Here is a 15933-nt window from a genome sequence, read left to right on the forward strand (position 1 = left end):
ACTAGATCACACATGCCACACCTAGAGATCCTGCCTGCGGCAGCTAAGACCTAGTGTAGCCAAATAAACAAAATAAATATTTTTTCTTAAAAAAAAAACAACAAAAACAGATGTTACATCCTTGCTTAAAACGCTCCACTGGCATCCCATGAAAGTTATAATCAAATCTCAACTCTTGACTTACAAAGCTCTGTGTGACCAGCTGTGCCCAGCTCTCATTAGTTCACTGAACATGCCCAGCTGGTTTCTGCCTCAGGACTTTCATGCTTGCCAATCCCCCTGCCTGCAACACCCTTCCACCTGGGTCTTCGTGGGGCCGGCTCCAGCTCGTGGTAAGGTCTGAGCTCACAGGGAGGCTTTCCCGGGGCACCCAGGCATGCTCTGCAGCATCACCTGTTTTAATTGACTACAGAGTCCTCAATCTACCTGACATCACATTTGTCTGTTTATTGTCTGTCTTCTCCCACCCCTGGCAAACAAGCTCCATGACAGCAAGGACTTTATCTTGCTCACGGCACTTCTAGCTCCTAAAACAGGGCCTGCACACAGCAGGCCCTCTACTACTTGCATAAAGGGAAAGTGAATGACTGAATGAATGACACTCTTCTCATGGATGGTTAAAGATCATCCCCCAAATGCCCATCATTCAACGGTGGCCCCAGCTGCCACTCTTTCCTCCTACTGTCATCTGAGAACAAGTCCCCCTAGAAACTCAGCAGACTCTTCCTCTCACCACCCAAGCCAGGACCAAGTCCTCAGCCTGCGGCAAAATAAGAACAATTTCAACTGGAAGCATCCTCTGGACCAGCCCGGCGCTCCGGGTACCCTGGGATTGGGATGGTGACAGTACCCATTGAAAGAGCATTCCCCAACCCCCTCATCCGCTGAGGTCCTCCCCTGGGATCCCTGCTGTTGCCAAGGAAATGGCTCTGCAGGGAGCAGCTGGAATTAACCCATCAGCAACCAGGTTCAGTGGCTGGCCTCTGGGGCAGAGGGCCCAGACTTTTCCAGGGGATGGAGACAAGGCTCTGACCCCCTCTTCCTGGTCCCACAAACCCAGACATTTACAGCAATTGTGAGGTTGAGGGGCAGAAGAAGGAAACAAGTGGAAGTCACATATAAGAACCTGCCCAGGTGCTGGGAGCAAGACGCTCCTGAGTCCCTGTGTCCGCCACCTCGTTGGTATTTGTCTGGTCCAGCTCTGTGGAGGCTTCTGGAGGAGCGGCATAGCCGTGCCCACCCCTCCCGACACTCAGGCCCCTGCCGCTCCCCCACTGTTCTCGGACCGCTCACCAGTTAATCCACACTCCTCAGCCCAGCTCACCACACGTGACGGAACAGGGGAAAGTGGTTTAGCTGAAATTCTGGCTTTCCCACCCGTTCATTTGGTACATTAACTTCTTTGCACCTTGGTTCTCTCGTCCAGCTTTTGAACATCTCTGAAAATGCCCTTGTCAAGATTGCCAATGGCCTCTGTGTTGCCAAGTCCGTGTTTACTTCTTTGATGTTCCCATATTTTACAGTCCTTTCAATTATTAATGCCCTGCTGCACCCCCAATCTTCTTTCCCCTGTTACTTCTTCCCAGAACTTATTTCTTCCTGGAATCTTCGTATCTATTTGATCATGACTGGTTTTTGGTTCCCTCACCCACGTACTCTCAAGAGAGAAGGTTCTTTGTCTGTCTTGTTTACCAAAATAACTCCAGGCTTAAAATAATGTCTAGCACATGGAAGTTACTTGAGGATGGGTTCTAGTAAAACCAGAGTGAAAAACAAACACAAAAAAACGTGGTATCTTGGGATCAGTGCTTCTAACCTAGGAGGGCAGTAAAGCAAGGTCCCATGATGACAACTGTGCAATAACGACTAAAGGCTAGAGTAGGAATAAGAGTCTAGAAGAGATTCTGGCAGGGAAGAAAAAAAAAGTAGGCTTCATGCAATAGAGAATAAAATTCAGATGCTAAGAAACCTTGAGGACTAGAAGGCACATTATTCTTTGGTCAATAAGAAAAGAAAGGCAATTAGAAATGCCAGGAAAAACAAAAAGTTATGTTAAGGTGCTTCCCTGGTGGCTCAGTGGTAAAGAATCTGCCTGCCAATGCAGGAGACACTTGTTCTATCCCTGGTTGGGAAGATCCCACGTGTTACGGAACAACCAAAGCCACGCACCCCAACTACTGAGCCTGTGCTCTGGAGCCCGGGAGCCGCAACTGCTGAGCCCACGAGCCACAACTATGGAAGCTCCAGGGCCCTAGAGCCCGTGCTCGGCAACAAGAGAAGCCACCACAAGGAGAAGCCACCGCTGGAGAGCAGCCCCTGCTCGGCGCAACTAAAGGAAGCCCGCGAAAGGAAGCCCGCATAGCAACGAAGACCTGGCACAGCTAAAAATAAATACATACAATTTTTATAAAGTTATTTCAAGAAGTCTTGGACTCAATATGAAACAATTTTATAAATGGCGTAATTTAGAATGATCAGTGGAGTACAAGAAAAGGAGAAAATCCATTTGGCCTTGCTACTCATTTGAGTTGCCAGGGATCAAGAGAAAAAATTGCATTTCTTTAAAACAACCAATAACATTTACTGAGTACTGACGTGCCAAACAAGGTTTTAAGAGCTTTGCATATACTATCTAATCCTCACAACTCTCTAAGGTATACATTATCGTTGTCCCTATTTTATCAGTGAGGCTCAACATAGTAAATAAGCTTTCTGGAGTCACAGAGCTACCAGAAGAGCTGAATTCATATATAGTCCTGTGAGACCCAGAGGTCCACTCCCCAGAGCTGGCACTAGAAGCCTAGCCATGTGACCTTCCAGCCCCAATCCTTCTTGTCATGAAGCATAGGATATCATGTGTGCACACATGTATCGTTTAGTCACTAAGTCATATCTGACTCTCTGTGACCCCAAGGACTGTAGCCCGCCAGGCTCCCCTGTCCACAGGACTTCCCAGGCAAGAATACTGGAGTGAGTGGCCATTTCCTTCTCTAGGGGAACTTCCTAACCCAGGGATCGCACCCGCGTCTCCGCATGGGCAGGCGGGTTCTTTACTGCTGGGCCACCAGGGAGGCCCCACACATGTATGCACAAACACATGTACACTCTCCTGGGAGTCAGGATGCAGAGCCACGAAGTGCCAGGGCTGGTCCTGGCTGGGAAGCCCGAGCAGGGCCTTACCTTCCTGCAGTCTTTGCAGAACACGGAGGAGCTGCCGAGAAAGCCCAGCACCTCCCCGCAGAGCAGACACTGGGAGAGGCCGTTCCCCATCACGTTGCGCCTCATGGTCTCCAGCCGCTCCACCAGCCGCCTGCAGCACAGGACACAGGGTGAGATGGTGTGGGCCTCGTCTCCAACCTGACTGCCGCCTTTCCGGCAGCCCCGGGGCCCCCGCACCATACCACGTCCCAGGGGCCATTCCCTCACCTTCGGCGTCTTCCCTGCCCACTCCTTCCCCTGGCTAATTCCTAATCATTCATTCACTCACCCACCGTGAACTGGGTGCCTGTAGCATGCCAGACACTAGGAATATTGTAGCAAAGAAGACAGAGAGGGACACAGTCTCTGTTCTCATGGAATTTACGTTTAATAATGAGAGAAAGTCTATAAACAAGCAAAGTGATGGACCTCCCTGGCAGTCCACTGGCTAAGACTTCTCACTCCCCATTCAGGGGGCCTGGGTTCGAACCCTGGTCAGGAAACTAGAGCCTACGTGCTGCAACTAAAGATCCCGAGTGCCGCAGCTAAGACCTGGCTCAGCCAAATAAATAAGAAAATATAAACAACAAGCACAGTGACTTCAGAGAGGGGGAGGGGTTATGGAATAAAATAAGCGGGGCTGGGAGGGGGCAGGACATGTTGGATGGTGGTTAGTGAAGGCCTCTCTGAGGACATCTGAACTGAGAGGGGAAGGATGACAAGGACCAAATGTGTGAAGAGCTGGTGGAGGGGCAACAAGTACAAGAGCAAGGCCCCGGAGCACTGGAGCAGCAAGGAGCCTGGGGGCTGGGGGCCACTATGCTGCCTGGGACAAAGGAGGCAGGAGGGGGCCGGGAGGGGCCAGATTACACAGCCCCTCGGCCCACTGTGACCCCTGTTTTGTGACAACCTGTCACACAACACTGTCACGCCCACAATACACGGCCACTTCTTTTCCATTGGCCGCTGTGTCTCCAGTCTCCAGTGGATTCTCAGCAAAATTTATTATTATTTTTTTGGTTGCTCCTTGCAGGATCTTTGTTCCCCAACCAGGGATCGAACCCGGGCCCCCTGCAGTGGAAGCTCAGAGTCTTAACCAGGGGCCACCAGGGAATTCCCTCAGTGAAAATTCCTAAATACATGGAGGATAGTGTGTGGGTACACTGTCTCCTGTGACCCTCACAATCCCCCCGCAAGGAGGACGCCATCCCCCTCCCCCCCATTTTAAAGATGAGAAGACTGAGGCTCCGAGGTATGACGTCACTTGCCAGGAATGGCACAGCTCCTCAGAGGTAGAGCTGAGGCCACACCCAGGCCCCCCATCTCATGGCAACTCCACTGTCTCCCCTGGGTGATCAGGCCCTGCCTGGGGGCCAAGGGAGGGCAGCCTGGGCACTGAGGCTGCTTCTGCCCTCAGAAGTCAGCAGACACTCCTGACTTCCACACTGGTCACCGTCCCTCCTCCAGGGACCTCCAGGGTCCTGGGAATAAACTCAGCTTCAACCCTGGCCTGACTGCTTGTTCTCAGGGGCCCCCCCATCAGTGCAACCACACAGGACACCCTTCCTCTTTCTGAGACGATTTCCTGCCTCCTGGGTCATTCTTGCCTCAGCCAAACCCAGTGCTTACAACACAGCCAGACAATGTGAGCAGCAGGGGGAAGACAGCCCAGATGGATGGGGGTCAGGGGGTGGGGTGTAAACGCATCTCACAGCTTCGGGGAGCCCACAGGGAACACCCCCCACCGACCCCCTGCACACCTTCCTGGGGGAGCCCGAAGGATGTGGCGCTGGCCTGTCAGTCATCAGCACCCGCACCTCTGAGGCACTCCGAGCCTTGCAGGACCCTCGGGCTAGGTCTGAGAGGCGGTGGGGCCCCAGCCAGGGGTAGAGGGGGAAAAGAGCACTAGACATCTGCTACAAACCCTCCCTGGAATGAAACAGTAGTAATACGTCTGTATTAAGCGAGGCGCACACGATAAGCTAGACAGCAGCGGTCTTTGTGCTGGAGCTTTCACTTTCTAGAACTCTGCATTTCTACAATGTCTGATTTTTCAAAATGATCGTATATTTCATAGAAGATAAACAGAAAAAGAACAAGGAGACCAGAATCAAATCAATTCCCGTCAGTGTCCTGCATTTATGTCTTCCTGCCTGCGCGGCCTGTGTTTTTCAGACTGTCTAGGAAATATGAATTGCTTTTGCAATTAAACAAATAAAAAGACACAACAAAAACTGAAGACTGTGTAGGAGTTGGCTCCAGACGCCGGAGGCCAAGAGAGCTTAGATAAGCTGGAGAGCGGCTCCTAATGGTCTCTGATGGGAGAACCCACAGTTCAGCCTCTGCTAAATCCTTGCCCTGGCTGAACCACAGTGACCCTCCTGTGCACAGAGCTGAACAGACCCTAGTGTGTCTTGCTGTACTCACTCATCTTCCCCATAGCCTGGGGCCCAGGCTGCTATCCCCATCTTACAGAGGGATATACTGGGGCTCAGACAGGCTGGGTTATGAATCTACTCCAGTCCCAGGGTGTTCAGGCTGAGTTGACTCTCTCCCAGTGACAAGCCGGCACGAGGACCCAGGGTGCCAGATTCCCAGCCCACTGATCTGGCACTGACTGCCCTGCCTCCCTCTCCAGGCCCCACTTCTGCCCGCTCTCGGGAGCAGCCCTTACCCGACCCTCTGCTGCTCCAGGATGTCGAGGCGCTCGGCCCTCTGGATGACCTGCAGGATGGCCTCCACCTCGGCCGGGCTGAGGCTCTGGCTCTTCCTCTGCTTCTCTGTCTGGTAGGTGTGCACAGACCAGCCGGTGTGCAGCCTGGAGAGAGCACAGCACACGAGTCCAGCCCCAGTGCAAGCCGGCACCCCCACCACACCCACCAAGGCCCCCTGAGCACAGTCTGTGTGTCGGGCGCATGGCAGTCTCCAAACGCTGTCTCAGCCACCCACCAGCTCCTGGGCCCCACGCAGACGGCAGCACGCCCTTAGCATCTGGTGGGGGCAGGGCATGGAATGTACAAAAGGCCACAGCACCAGAGGTTTCGAGGGAAGACAATCAAAAGAAGACTGAGCACCTGGATCTGAGTCTTGGAAGAAAGCAAGATGGACAGGAAAGATCATCGATTGGGTTACAAACACTGATGGCTTCCCTGGTGGCTCAGTGGTAAAGAATCTGCCTGTGAATGCAGGAGACATGGGTTCCACCCTGGCTCTGGGAAGATCCCACATGCCGTGGAGCAACTAAGCCCGTGCGCCACAACTACTGAGCCTGTGCTCTAGAGCCCGGGAGCCACAATTCCTGAAGCCCGCGCGCTTGAGAGCCTGTCCTCTGCAACAAGAAAAGCCACTGCAACGAAAAAGCCTGGACAAGACAACTAGAGAGTGGCCCCTCCTCGCCAAAACTAGAGAAAAGCCCACACAGCAACCAAGACCACACAGCCAAAAATAAAAATAGATAAATAAAATTACATATAGATAAAAAAAAAAGATGCTGAGGATAAAAGGAGATTCATGGAGCATTTTGAAAACTAGAGAGATTCAGGGCAAGAGGGTCACAGCAGCACATGGGGAGCGACGGTGAGGCCCAGCCCAGGGCTCTGCAGACCGTCTCCCCACTGGACCCCTGGCATCCTGCAAGGCAGGCCTCCCCATCTCTCAGAGGAGGGAAGCGGCAGGATGCAGTTAGATGCCTTTGCAAAGGCAAGTCCAAGGTCAGAAGGCTTCCTGGCCTGGGGAGCTCACATCTGGTAGCTGCCGAGGGCCATGCCAGGCTGCCCCAGGGGACCAACCCCTCCCCATAAACAAAGGAGGCTGACTCAGGGCTGCCAGACGTACACGGAGCTGCAAACCCAGAGGAAGGACCTTTGGCGGCGCCCAGCGCCTAGCAGCGCGTCCCCCGACTGTGGGGCCTCGCACAGGGCACAGCACCAACAGCTGCTCCTGCCTCCCTTGTGTTCCAGGCTGTGCACTGTCTCCAGGCCTTTGCTCAAGCTGTACCCTCCTCCTGGGGTGCCTGCCCTCTCCCTAAGCCTCATTTCCACTGGTTCACTCCCTTTCTTTTATAGGACATCTTTTAGACATGGACTTTATAGGAGGCTTTTCCTTGATCCCTCCAAAATGGGTTAAGGAGAGCCCATGCTCGGAGTTCCCTAAGGCCTGGGCATAGCTCCACCATGAGGCTTAAACATTATTATGAGGCAAGGTAGGTTCTTCTGTTTTCCCCTTTGAATGGGAGTCCTGAGGGCTGCACCCTGCCCCATCTGGCCCCTGCCCACCTCCCCATCTTCCTTGCATGCCATTCAGCCCCTCACTCTGCATTCAAGCCACCCTGACCTCCTGCCAGGTCTCTGCAGGCCATGTCTCTTCTACCCCAGGACCTTTGCACTGGCTGCTCCTGCTGCCTAGATGCGCTTCCCCATATTTTCAGCTAGTATTTACCCCTCCTCCAGGATTCAACATAAGCATCACACTCTCAGGGAGACCTCCCCCAAACCCTAGATTATTAGCACCCCACTTTGCCTGACTGCCTGTTTCTACCGGCAAAGCAGCTGCACACGAGTAACCGTGTGTATCACGCTCCCTGCTCCCATCAGTGCCTGAAGACAAGGGACTGTATTGGTCTTGTTCACTGCAGTCCAATAGTCCTGGCACATAGCAGGGGTTTAGAAAATGTGTGCTGGCAGCTGGAAGATGGGAGAACAGATTCTAAGCTGGAGCCAAAGAAGATAACTTCCCCCAGCCTCCCAGAGGCACAGTACCTGGCTGCGGGGGTTTGTAACACTATCCTTTAAGGAGCCCAGCATCACAAGGAGCCTGGCACTACAAGGCAGCACACCCTGGAGAGAGATAAAAGCATCTACTCTTCTAAAAGGTGCCATGACAGCTTCTGGCTGCTGCTAAGCGCAAGACAAGGTCAGGGAGAACTGAAGGGGAGGCTGGCAGGATCACCAGGGGTCATGCCAGCCCCTCCTACAAGAGCGCAGCTCTTCCCCAGCTCCTCACATCCAGCCGTGGAGGACACGTCATCTCACCAGGTGTCAGAGGAGAGAGGGAGAGAGGATGGTTTCATCCCTGGTCTCTCCACCGCAGGGGCCACGTGGGGGCTAAAAGAGCTGAGCCACCCTGGTGAGAGGGACGAATTAACTGTGGTGCAAAGAGTCCTGCAAATCACACAGGACTCCACTCGTCTTGGGCATTCTGGATTAATTTTTCTATCCTTTGATGTTTCAGCTCTGTCCCCTGCAGGCTTACAATATCTAATTGCAAATGTCTTGAACTTGGTCCCAGCTGGGGAAATGCAGGCTCCTGTATTCGGCATGGATTTAACAGATGGAGCGGCACTCTTGGGTTTATCCGATCCCTGGGACCCCCGACTCCCCTGGAGGGACAGGAGGAGACTGGAAGGCTGAAGAGGCATCTGGGGGCCCCTGGTCTCCAGCCATGGGGCAGTGGGGACAGTGGGTGGAGACGGGCTGATTTAAGTGCAGCCAAGTGGGTCACCAGGTTGAGAGGTAACAGGAAAACGGGGCAAACCACAGGCAGAGAAACCCTGACCTGGGCACGGCTGAGAGCTGGGACGCTTCGAGGCTGGCTGTGTGCTTCAGTCCAGGGGGCAGCTCTTCATAAATTTGACAAGCCTTTCTTTGGTCTGTCCTGTCTGCTGGGGCCAGGCGCTCAACTATGAAGTGGGCATCCAGAGATCAAAGGCTCCCTGCTGCCTTGGACTCAGGGTCTGAAGCTCAGTGACAGGGGATTTCTATTCTTCACAGAGAAGGCAAAGGAAATGGTCTGGCTCCCTGAAGTCTACTGTGGTCCAAAGAACACAGGCATGAGAGTCAGATGGACCCAGGGGAGCCCCGCCACTCACAAGCTGGGCGATGCCAGTGAGGACCTCAGTCTCATGTCCTCATCTGAGAAATGGGAATCCATTCCATTTGACGGAATGAGTGAATGGCTGTTAGGTGCCCAGCTCAAGGCCAGGAGTGTGGTGTGCATTAGACAGGCATTTTTTGTTCGTTGTTTAGCTGCTCAGTCGTGTCTGACTCTTCGCAATCCCTGGACTGTAGCCTGCCAGGCTCCTCTGTCCATAGGATTTCCCAGGCAAGAGTACTGGAGTGGGTTGCCATTTCCTTCTGCAGGGGATCTTCCTGACCCAGGGATTGAACCTGGGTGTCTCCTGCACTGCAGGCAGATTCTTTACTGTTGCGCTAAGACAGGCACTTGCCTTCAAATTGCTCCTTGTGAAGCCCTGGCATTGAATTTTGTCAAAGAAAGGAGGAGAGTTGGGAAGAGGAGGGAAGGGAGGGCTCGGCCAAGCCTGAGAAGTACTTACTTGGCTCGCAGAGCAAGCTGCCGGTCATTGGGGCAAACCCACTGATCACAGCCACTGCCGAAGATGGTGTCAGCCATGGTTTGGAGTGGCCAGCCAGGGTGGGGAGTCACATCTGAGATAAGAAAGAGGGAAAAAGAAAGAGCACGTCATTGGCTGGGGTGTGCGTGGCAGGCGGGGTCCCTCAGACACCAAACACCGGTACTGCCAACCTATCCCCCTCCGCCGCCGCCCCTATGCCATCTCCAGTGATGTTTGGACCCTCACCAGCAGAATCACCCCTCCAGCTAAGTGCTATTCCCTCAAGCTTCCTCTTTCAGAGACTCCTGATTCTGGGAGGGGTAGCTAGGTGGCTCATGCAGCTAAGTGATAAGGTTGGACTTGACCGACAGGACATTAAAGGGACAGAATCAGAAAGGAAAGAAGAGGCACACGTCCAAAGTTTTCAACCTGGCAGGCAAGCCCCGAGGGCATTTGCACCCTCCAGGTACCAACCCCACTTTACTGCCCTGGGACCACAGTGAGCAGGGCCCCCTCAGAAATCCTGAAGGAAGGGGGCCCTGCTCCAGAACTTGCTGGTGGTTTCACTTGAGCAGCTGAGCCGAGCTGGCTTTCTCCTTAGCACCAACGATATGTGTTGTGGGGGGACATCCCTGGTGGTTCAGTGGCTGAAACTCTGTGCTCCCAATGCAGGGGGCCCGGGTTCAATCCCTGGTCCTGCATGCCTCCACTAAAGACTTCACACGCCAAAAGGAAGACTGAAGATCCCACGTGCCCCACCTAAGACCCGGCTTAGCCAAATAAATAAATAATTTTTTAAAAAAGGGTATGCGTTGGGGAGATAGTAAAGAGGGAATGAGAGAGAGAAAGCTGAGTTTGAGGGAATCCTAATTCTAGAGCAAAGATGAGGGGCCGTACTGAGTTATCCACACTCCCCTGGTCTCGTTCCCTCCAGACCAGTGGTTCTCAAACACAGGACTCCTTTACACTCTTGAAAATTAGTCCGGCAGTTCTTTAAGTGTTACATACAGTTATTACCATATGACCCAGAAAGGGCTTTGAGGTATAAACCCAAGAGGGCTGAAAACGTATGTCCATACACAAACTTTTACACAAATATTCACAGCAGCCCGATTCATAATTGCCAAAAAGTAGAAACAATTCAAATGTCCATCAGTTGACGAATGGATAAAATGTGGCATATCTGTATAACAGAATGTTGTTTGGCCATAAAAGGGACTGGAGAACAACACGGATGAGCCTTGAAAACATGCTCAGTGAAAGAAGCCAGTTACAAAAGACCACATATCGTATGGTTCTACTTATATGAAATGTCCAGAACAGGCCAATCCATAGAGACAGAAGGTAGATTAGTGGTTGCCAGGGGCTGGGGTGGTGGGGAGGGAGGAATGGGAGTGACTGCTAATGGGCTCAGGGTCCTTTTCCGGATGATGGAAATGTTCTGGAATAAGACAGCAGTGATGGTTGTATGGGCTCCCCAGGTGGCTCTAGGGGTTAAGAACTTGCCTGCCAATGCAGGAGACATTAACAGGTTCCATCCCTAGGTTGGGAAGATCCCCTGGAGGAGGGTATGGGAACCCACTCCAGTATACTTGCCTGGAGAATCCCATGGACAGAGGAGCCTGGTGAGCTACAGTCCATGGGGTTACAAAGAGTCAGACATGACTGAAGTGACTTAGCACGCATGCAGGATGCTTGCACAGATTTGTGAATTCACTAAAACCACTATCTTGCACACTTTAAATGTCTGAAATTTATGGTATGTGAACTACATCTCACTAACCTGATAAAAAAATTCTTGGGAACTCCAAATGATATGGGCTATATCTATTGCTATTTACCAGATTAGAAATGAACACTGAGAAAATTTAAATTGTTAAGTCATCAAAAAATAATAAACCCATGAGATGCTCACATATTTAAAAGCTGTATTTTCAAAACAAAAGCAATTAGTGAGAATAACGGGATTGTTTTGCATTTTAACAAATCTATGTAATGTTTGGCTTAACAACGGACAGTTTCATGTCTGACATTTCAATCAACGTTTTGTGGTATGTAGTTTTGTTAAAGTACATGAAGGACATCCAGACTCTCATGGATACGTCCTATAGTTGGAACAGGGTGGAGTGTTTTAATAGCCTTCCTAGATAATTGTGGACGTTCTTCTTTCATTCTGCACCCAAACTCAACAGATGACAGTTATCTTTAAAGATTAGTTTCAGTGTGGTATTTGAAATCAGGTCAATGAACTTTTCATCTGTATATTTGAGAGAATTTGACCAAGTATATTGTGATGATGATGAAGAAGAAAATATTTTTGACCTTGTGGACCCCCTGAAAGGCACTGGGAACCCCCCAGAAATCACTGGACTGTGGTTTGAGAGCTGTTGTTCCAGACCAATGTCACCCATTTCTGTGATGACCAGCAGGGGGCGGCATGCAGACTGCTGCTAACTGACCCCCACGGAGACCAAGCCCACAACCTTGACCACAGAGGTCTCTCTATCCCAGGTGATCCAGGCACCCACTCCCCATTGCCAGCCACCTTGAGAGAGAGACCCCGAAGAGCTATTCGGAGAGCTCCCTGGGGAGACCCCAGGCTGGATCCAGTGCTGGGAGGGCTGTCGGTACCACCTCCCATTTAAAGTCTTGACCTTCTCCAAATGAGGCTCACATCCAGTCCAGAAAAACACAGGCGGGGTCAAAAACGACATGCTCATTAAACAACTTTAAACCAGCCCCACTTCTAGCTATGGCTTGTTTTGTTGTTGTTGTTTTAAAGTTCTGTTATCTTGTGAATAGCGCAGTCACACTGCTGCATGGGTGTGAAACGCCTTACTCTATTCCAAGTAAACATTAGAAAACATACTGTAACTCCGTAGCCCTGTTTCCTTATTATTATTTTTTAAAAGTATTCTGGGAGCGTCAAGAAATGAAGTGATGAGGTCTCCCTGATGGGGACAGACTGATCCTGTGGCTAACTGGCAGTCCATCTCCTCACAGATTCTGCCTACAATGCAGGCTACCCGGGTTTGATCCCTGGGTCAGGAAGATCCTCTGGAGAAGGGAATGGGTACCCACTCCAATATTTGTGCCTGGAGAATCCCATGGACAGGGGAGCCTGGTGGGCTGCAGTTCAGACCGGACTGAACGACTACATTACTACAATCACCTCACAGGCATTGCCAGGCACCCCCCACGAAAGCAGGGATGCAACAGTGGTGATCCCAGAGGGAGGAACAAGTCAGAGAACCTTGGGTGGGACTTATTCCATCTTCTGCAGATGCTTCTGAATCAAAAGGGAGTGGAGCTGAGGAGCGGGGAGGAGGTGGGAAGAAAGAAGGGATCCTGTGTTCTCATGCTCGAAATGCCACCTTCTTTATGGCGGGACAGGTGAGGACTTCCAGAAGACAGCAGCTCCTCACAGCCCCAAACACATCACCTCCATAAGCCTCTAGGGAATAAACCTCTTTTGTCTCCTTTGGGTCATTTCCTAGGGCGCTAGAGTTTGAGGATCACTGGCAAGAGAACCCCCAAACTAACATCTCTCTGTCCAAAGAAAAGCTATGACCAACCTAGACAGCATATTAAAAAGCAGAGACATTACTTTGCCGACAAAGGTCCGTCTAGTCAAAGCTGTGGTTTTTCCAGTAGTCATGTACGGATGAGAGAGCTGGACCATAAAGAAGGCTAAGTGCCGAAGAATTGATGCTTTTGAACTGTGGTGTTGGAGAAGACTCTTGAGAGTCCCTTGGACTGCAAGGAGTTCAAACCAGTCAATCCTAAAGGAAATCAGTCCTGAATATTCATTGGAAGGACTGATGCTCAAGCGAAAACTCCAATACTTTGCCACCTGATGAGAAGAGCTGACTCTTTAGAAAAGACCCTGATGCTGGGAAAGATTGAAGGCAGGAGGGTAAGGGGACAACAGAGGGCGAGACAGTTGGATGGCATCACGGACTCAATGGACTTGAGTTTGAGCAAGCTCCAAGACGGTGAAGGACAGGGAAGCCTGGCGCGCTGCAGTCAATGAGGGTGCAAAGAGTTGGACACGACTGAGCGACTGAACAACAACTGACCCATCTGACATCTAATTCCTTTCCTTTTCTTTGCTTTGTTTTTTTTTAACTTGAGCCAAAATAACTCTGCAACCACCCACAGGCTACTGTTTTATTCTTTCTCAATCTAATCATTATTTTTTCTGTTTGGCAAAAGAGAAAAGAACCAGGCCGAGAGACTGAGGATAGGTCACACCCATGTGGGTCTGCTAGCCCTTAATTAATATACCTTCTCTGCCTCAAGTCACCTTGTGCAGTAAGTATAAAGGGAAGGGTTTGGTGGCAGTGAGGATGACCCAACTCGGAGAGAAAAGACCTGAGGAAGTCTGAGTTTTATGCAAACTTACTGCAAGACGAGGAACAATCAGTTATTTCTCACCAGGTCTCAGTTTCCCCACCTTTTCCCCAGGGGGAGCGGAGACCGACAGGCTGGAGGGACCACTCTGGGTGGTCCAGTGCATTCTCACCTGCCAAGGGGCAGGGAGGGGACTGGAGAAGGGTCCTGAGGTGGGAGATTGGTCACTGCTTCAATCTGGTGGGGGGATCTGGGCCCCCACCCCAGCCTGGTTCTTAGGGCAGGAAGGAGGAGGCGTTCTGGGTCCCCCATCCTTCCTGCTCCTGGAGCTTTGAGGAAGATGAGCCCACTGAGCCAAACACTACAGAGAGGTCCAGGGAGATGCGGGATGTCCCTCCCAGAGCCTGGGGCCGTGGGCACTGGCTGGTGGTAAGTTCGTGGCTGAGCATGTCCACAGCAGTGGCTTCGAGTGAGAGCTGAGGCCCTGTCCGGGGACTGCGGGGCCCGCCCTGGGCTGTGCTGGCACCTCGGAAGGCATAGCTGTCCCTGGCCCACGTGGAACAATCTCAGCACAGGTAGTGGGAGAGGAGGGCAGAGCGTGGAAACAGCTTAGGAAACTGCCAACAGAGTCAGCTTAGGTTCTCCGAATCTAAGCATCCTGAGCCTGCTGCCAGCTCCCTGCCCACCAGCCAGCCCATGTCCCCCGGCTTCCTGCACCCCCTTGACCCGGCGGCTCTTCTGCCAAGCTGTGTGCTCGCCATCATCCATACACTCCTGGGCTCGCTGCCCCTCCAGCAGGGGCCCCGAGGAGGAGGAGGAGGAGGAGGGTGGGAGTGCATGCCTTGCAATGAAGACCCAGCATAGCCAAAAATAAATTAATTTTTAAAAGCTGCGAGCTCCCGTGGTCTCTCCTGGGCACCGTAGAACACGTACCCTAAACACACTCATCACCCACCCCTAGATGAAGACTTACCATCTTCACGTAAGATCGTCCCATGTCTTCCTAGACAGCTGTGCATGGATTTTTAAATAAAACTGGGTTCTCACTACCTATGCTGTTTGCTTTCTTATCACACTGTGCTTTCTCACATTATTAAAAGTCCTCAGAAACATGATTCTTAATGGTAACTTAGTATTCTGGATTTATTTTTCCTGTTTTCCTGTTGGGGGAGGCACATGGATTGTTCCCAGAAGTCCTATTGTGTTCAGCCCTAAATGGATATCCTGGGAGATAAATCTTTGTGTCCATTTCTGATTATTTTCTTAGGATAAATTCCCCAAGGGGAACAGATGTGTACATTTTTTTTGAAACGTATCACCAAAGCGCATCACCAGAGTCATTCACACAAAAAAATTCTGCTGCAAGCAGTCGTGCCCCGATGGTCTTATGTGGATTTTGTATTTTCAAGCTCAGAACTCAGAGATGGAAGAATCTGCAAATCTCCAATAAACTGCTTTTAATCATGTGTACAGGGACTTCCCTGGGGCTCCAGTGGTTGAGATTTCAACTTCCGATTTGGGGGCGTATGGGTTCAATCCCTGGTTGAGGAGACGGGATCCTGCAGGTCTCATGGCCAAAGGACCAAAAATCATGAGGCAAAAGCAATATTGTAGCAAGTTCAATACAGACTTTAAAAATGGTCCACATCAAAAAAAAAAAAAAAAAAGAATAATGTGTATAGTACAATCACTAAAAACAAAAACCTCTTCTCTGCAAACATTCAGGGTCACTTAAAAGGCCGCTTCTCCCTCTTAATGGACTTTGTGGGCTTAGAATCTGGTGAAGCAGCACCAGCCTGCGAGCCCTGTGATCCGGGCACAATTTGCTAGCTGGATTCTTTCTACAAAGAGCCAGGGTCTCCGCCTCCACACAGGCACACAGCGAGGATGAAATGAAAACGCACGCCTCTAAGTCCAGAGAACAGCCCACATCATTACTAACCCAGGAAAACGCTGCTCTTTGACCCAGCCTTCCAAATCTTACAACCTCTTTAACACAGCGCTGAAAACCTTTCCAGCCTGCAGCTGTCTCT

General features: G+C 51.3%; 1 protein-coding gene across 14 annotated transcripts in view; it reads right to left on the reverse strand.

Moving 5' to 3' along the window:
* The window catches only part of RPH3AL (rabphilin 3A like (without C2 domains)), a 139320-nt gene that overhangs the window by 78194 nt on the left and 45193 nt on the right, over positions 1-15933 (reverse strand). For all 14 annotated transcript variants that reach the window (XM_070390276.1, XM_070390286.1, XM_070390287.1 and 11 more), the window contains 3 exons: positions 9530-9641; positions 5873-6016; positions 3181-3310 (listed from right to left, as the gene is read on the reverse strand). In XM_070390276.1, coding sequence (XP_070246377.1) covers positions 3181-3310; positions 5873-6016; positions 9530-9641 — 386 coding nt within the window. The remainder of the gene's footprint in view (positions 1-3180; positions 3311-5872; positions 6017-9529; positions 9642-15933) is intronic.

This window comes from Bos mutus, chromosome 19, assembly GCF_027580195.1.
Source record: "Bos mutus isolate GX-2022 chromosome 19, NWIPB_WYAK_1.1, whole genome shotgun sequence".
Lineage (NCBI taxonomy): Eukaryota > Metazoa > Chordata > Mammalia > Artiodactyla > Bovidae > Bos > Bos mutus.